This window comes from Cynocephalus volans, chromosome 3 (genome assembly GCF_027409185.1).
Source record: "Cynocephalus volans isolate mCynVol1 chromosome 3, mCynVol1.pri, whole genome shotgun sequence".
Lineage (NCBI taxonomy): Eukaryota > Metazoa > Chordata > Mammalia > Dermoptera > Cynocephalidae > Cynocephalus > Cynocephalus volans.
The window spans coordinates 121991199-121996608 of NC_084462.1; the positions used below are offsets into that span (position 1 = coordinate 121991199).

At 52.5% G+C, this 5410-nt stretch overlaps 1 protein-coding gene across 1 annotated transcript; it reads right to left on the reverse strand.

The window, feature by feature from the left end:
- Positions 1-1296: 1296 nt before the first annotated feature.
- Positions 1297-5077, reverse strand: FOXA1 (forkhead box A1). Its single transcript, XM_063091927.1, has 2 exons — positions 5006-5077; positions 1297-2640 (listed from the first exon to the last, which is right to left on the reverse strand). The coding sequence occupies exons 1-2, from the start codon at positions 5075-5077 to the stop codon at positions 1297-1299; spliced, it is 1416 nt and encodes a 471-aa protein (XP_062947997.1).
- Between the last annotated feature and the right edge of the window lie 333 nt (positions 5078-5410).

Sequence of the window (5410 nt, forward strand, 5' to 3'; positions counted from 1 at the left end):
CATTTTAATTTGTAATCTTAACCATCATTTAAAGCAATTTCAGCTGTAAAGAAAAAAAAATAAACCATGCAATAAATTAACATTGAGAAAAGCAAAGAGAAATAATAATGAAACCCGTCTGGCTATACTAACACCATGTCCAACTGTGGAAAGTGCATTAACACTGGATAAAACAAACACACGATGGCAATAATTAAGATGGCCACAATCAATAGGATTTTGGAATATTAGACCAAGTTTTGAAATACGGTTCCCTATAACTTATCTCTCCTCCAACACTGTAATATTCCCATTTTTTCTGAAAAAAAATCTTTAAATGGGACACACTCATAGAAGCTAATTTTACACATTATGTGACCTCAGAATGACATGACCATGGCACTCTGCAACGCAAGAAGCAGAGTTCTTGAGGAGAGCGATTCCTGAGGAATTGATTCTCAGGGCCATATGTAGGTAAAGAGGAAAACGGGGCTGGGGTCCTTGAAACTTCTCCATCAAGAAACTCTTGAAAATGTAGCATGTATATCACCTATTACCTCTAGCTATATGTTATGTAAATATATGGAGGATGTCTACATATCTGAGCAGGTGCACAATTAAGTCGGTACTCAGTATATATGTATTTCATTTAAAGACATCAGCTATCTGAATGTATCAGAAATGTAAACTGAAAAATGGCTCTGATGTTTATAATCTGTTTATGTCCTGCTGCATAACAGCAGTATTATCTTTCAATACTTTTAAGAGCCACTAGTGTCTACTTGTTTCTCTACCATTTCAATTCTTATGGTTAAGAGTATTGCCACAGACCTGTAAACTCATGGGCGGGGAGGGGGGGGGGGAGGTGGTCAGGAAAGGAGGGGGAAAAAGCACAAACAAATATTTTATAAACTTGACCATCTTTTTTTTTCTTTTTCTTTTTAAAAATAAATCCTGCCAGACTGGAATGTAGAATGTATCTGGAGGGGAAAGCGGGAAGGAAGGTGGGGGACGGAGGTGGGCAAGGAAGGAGGAGGATTTTATATATACACTTGTAGATCATTAATCTTTGCAGGAAAAATTTTTGTTGGTTTGGGCTTGGTTGTCTTTGTAATAATATACATAGCGAGTTTTGAATACAATAATAAAGTAACAGTCCTTTGCACTGGGAGAAAGACTGTGCAGGAAAAATGAAATAATAGATGTAGGGATTTTATTATGCTGTTGTCGGTTTGGTGTGTGTGGTTTTGTTTGCTGTTGATTTTTTCTCTCCTCCTATCAGCATGGCCAGGCCAGACAAACCCCCAGTCCGGGGAGCTAGGAAGTGTTTAGGACGGGTCTGGAATACACACCTTGGTAGTAGGCCGGCTCCAGGGCTGAGGGCTCGATGGGGCTCCTGGTAGCCACGGAGGCGCTGCCGAGAGGCAGGCTGGCGGGCAACGTGGCGCCGTAGGGCGAGTACTGCAGTGCCTGCTCGTATGCCTTGAAGTCCAGCTTGTGCTGCTGCTCCGAGGAGGACATGAGGTTGTTGATGGAGAAGGGGTGGTTGAAGGAGTAGTGGGGGTCCCCTTTCAGGTGCAGCTGGGACTCGTGAGGTGCCAGGCCATGCGCGGGGTGAGAGGGGGGCACAGATGCCAGCGCCCCGGGCCCAGAGCTTATGGGGGGCGCAGACGAGGAAGCTGGAGTCTTCAACTCCGAGGCGCCCCCTGTCGCCGTTGCCCCGCTGTGGTCCAGAGTCTGGGGGCTGGCGGCGGGCCCGGGGGCCGGCGCGCCCTCTAGCTGGCCGGCCTTACCGTGCACGACCCGGTGAAGGGGCGAGTCGGCGCTGGGGTTAGCGGCGCCCGAGGGGTCCTTGCGACTGTCGGGGCCACCCTTGGCGCCGCCGCCCCCGCTCCCGCCCCCGCCGCCGGCCCCGGGCTGCTTCTCGCACTTGAAGCGCTTCTGGCGGCGCAAGTAGCAGCCGTTTTCGAACATGTTGCCGGAGTCCGGGTGCAGCGTCCAGTAGGAGCCCTTGCCCGGCTTGTCCGGAGAGCGCGCCACCTTGACGAAGCAGTCGTTGAAGGACAGCGAGTGGCGGATGGAGTTCTGCCAGCGCTGCTGATTCTGCCGGTAATAGGGAAAGAGGTCCATGATCCACTGGTAGATCTCGCTGAGCGTGAGCATCTTGCTGGGCGCCTGCTGGATGGCCATGGTGATGAGCGAGATGTACGAGTAGGGCGGCTTGGCGTGCGGGTAGCTGCGCTTGAACGTCTTGGCGTCGCCGCCGCCGCCGCCCGCGCGGCTGCGGCCCAGGTTGGACGGCGCGTACGCCATGGGGCTCATGCACGGGTTCATGGCGGCAGCGTAGGGGCCCAGGCCGTTCATGGAGGCCGCCGGCTGCGCGCCCATGGCACCCATGCCGCCCGGGCTCAGGGCCGTCCCCATGGCCGTCACGCCCGCCGCCGTCATGCTGTTCATGGCCCCCGCCGAGCCCCCCGGCATGCCGGCTACGGCACCGGGACTCAGGCCGGCGCCCAGGCCTGGGTTGGCGTAGGACATGTTGAAGGAAGCCGGGGTCATGTTGCCGCTCGTTGTCATGGTGTTCATGGTCATGTACGTGTTCATGGAGTTCATGGAGCCCAGGCCCGAGTTCATGTTGCTGACCGGGACGGAGGAGTAGGCCTGGAGCGGAGACAGCGAAGGAAGAGGCCCGGAAGGGCGGGGTTAGCGGTCGGCGCACGGACGCGGGCGGGAGGCCGGGGGCGAACCAGGGGGCAAGCGGAAAGCATTTCTGCAAAGCCCGGACCCCCCGCCCCCGCCCCGGGCCAAACTGTTAGACGCCCTCCCCATACCGAGCAAAGATGTCTTGCACGGCAGGGGGAAAATCCTAGCTCCGCAGGCATGAAAGACAAGAGCTCATAGAAAATATGTCCCCGGGAAGATGTGTAATCGCCTTACACGCCAGGCTCAGGGGCTGGCTTCCAGGCCCCTTCATCACCTCCTCATCCACGTCAGGCGGTATCACAAGTGTGCACCCCAACCAGCCTAGGCAAAGTGCCCTTTGGGGCAAATCGTCTTTAAAACTACGAAAATATAATTAATCTAAGACCCTCTGCTTATTCACTTCACCCTAAAGGTGCGGTGGGTTCCCTGGCGCTGGCCTGCTGGGCACCAGCTCTGTACCAGCTCACTCGAACCTCTCAGGCCCAGTTGACCACACAGCGGTCTCGGTTGTGCGAGGCGGCTGTTAATGAAACTCCCTGATAGAGCAAATCTTCCATGGCCATAAGACCCCCTGAATCATTCACTTCCCAACAACCGGCTTTATTTATTGCCTTAGGAGTTTTTGTCAAATGACTTTTTGTTGTTTATTATATTTGGAAGTAGTGGTTTCTACCTACTTGTAGCAACTGTCATATTAAAAAATAAGCAAACTCAGTAGTTAAGCAATTTTTGGAAAAATAAAACTAAAAATGGGTTTAAAACAGAAGGGGCTGGGAGGGGTGCATGATATCAATGCACTACATACATTTAACATGACTTTACATGTACACCTCTGCAAGCCATTCAAAAACATGCATTAATTTTGTTAACTACTTGCAGTCCTCCAGATTTGAAAATTTTAGTGACACAGTTGTGAAACTAACCATCTATTTTTTCACATACTAATATGTTAATGCTGATCATTTCAAAGCCTGGCCTTTGAAACTACATGAGTAGTTTTGAACACTTAAAAGTTCCAAAATCAAACTCTAATTTTCTGTTAATGCCATTCCACTTTCTAATTCTCAGCTTTAAAATGTAAGAAAGCTCTTCCACTAGATCTTAATTGACTGGTGAGTCGAAATGACTGCATCAGAATTAAACCTCTGGAAGAGTTCTGAGCTTTTAAAATCACCAACAAGCGAAAACCCTTACTAATAGCAATTTGGGAGTGCACTAGGTATTGTAAACATACAGAGCCTAGAAATATTAAAAATGACTTCTTTGATAATTTAGTAAGAAATGATGTCCTTAACTTTATTTTCATCGGCAAATATGACTCCGTTTGCAAACATAACAGGTAAACAAACAGATTTAAATAGGAACACCCTGTAAACTCTGGTATGCAAATAAACTGAAGTAAATGTATGAATATAAATATATAAATCTAAACAAATTTTGGATTTATTTAGATGCCATGAAAAATGTTTCTAATTCTATATTTTTCTGTCCACGTCTTAAAGTAGTTTTTACTTTGGGTTTTTTTTCTTTCCCTCTTTCCAAGATTATACAAAGCAGTTTCAATAAGCGTTTTCAACAATGGCAATTAAACTTTTGGGGGGTTACCGCCAGCCGTTCCAGAAGAATACTTTTAATAGGTGGTGGTCCTGCCTGTACCTGGTTTTCCTCGCAATCCTTTTGTGCGCATTGTAAAATAAACCCCATGAACGTGCCACCAAGGGGACAATGGAGAGAAACAGGTTTTCGGCCCGAGTTCTGGAGGAAGATTCGGCTCGCACCAGCGCCACCCAGCGGTTCTAAAGTAGAACGAGCACACTTCACCCCAAACGGCTTCAGAAGAATAAGTTTTATAAAATTTAGAAATCGTTTCATTATTAAAACGCCGAACTCAGTGGCGGAGCGCTTTCATCAAAAGGCATCTGATCATTGAACGGCGGGCGAAAAGGCCGCCGTGCGGGCGTGCTCTGACGCTCTCAGAGTTGCTTCCAACTCGTGCCGGCGCCCGCCCGCCAACTGCGGCACCCCGGGTCCGGCCCCGACACTCCGCCGGGAAGAGGCAAGTGCTTCCCAGAACGGGTGTGTGCAAAGCCCAGAGTTTCCTAAAACTCGCTCGCCCGCTGGGAGCACCGGAATACAGTGGGAAAGCAGGTCCGGCTCCGGGCCCGGCCAAGGCCGGGCCGGGGCCACACCGGGCGGGAAGGCGGCGGTGGCGCGGAGGAGGCGCCGCCAGCCCACCCGCCGTCCGCCCTGCCCGGCGCCCACCTCGCCCCAGCCTCTCCCGGCACGGGCTGCCGGAGCGCCCCGCCCGCTGTCCGCCTCTCACCTCCTGCGTGTCCGTGTAGTAGCTGTTCCAGTCGCTGCTCTCGTGCCCTTCCATCTTCACAGTCCCTAACATCCTGGAGCCACCCTGCCCGATGCAACCATCCAGCCCTGTGCGAGGCGACGGGCGGCCGTGCGGCGCGGGGCGGGGGGAGGGGAGCCGAGCAGCTGCAGTCACCCGAGCGCCCGCGCGGGCCCAACGCCACCCCAGCGAGGAGGAAGCCCGGCGCTGCGGGGCGCGGCGTGCGCGACGGCGGCGGCGCGGCGGGCGGGGGCAGCCCCGGGGGCAGGCGGCTGCCGCGGAGCGCGGCGCCGGGGAGCGCCTCCGCGGGAAGTGAGCGGGCGGCCTCTGCGAGGCGAATGCAGTTGGGCTGATGTGGATCTTACGTCGCTCGAGTGCCCACCTCCT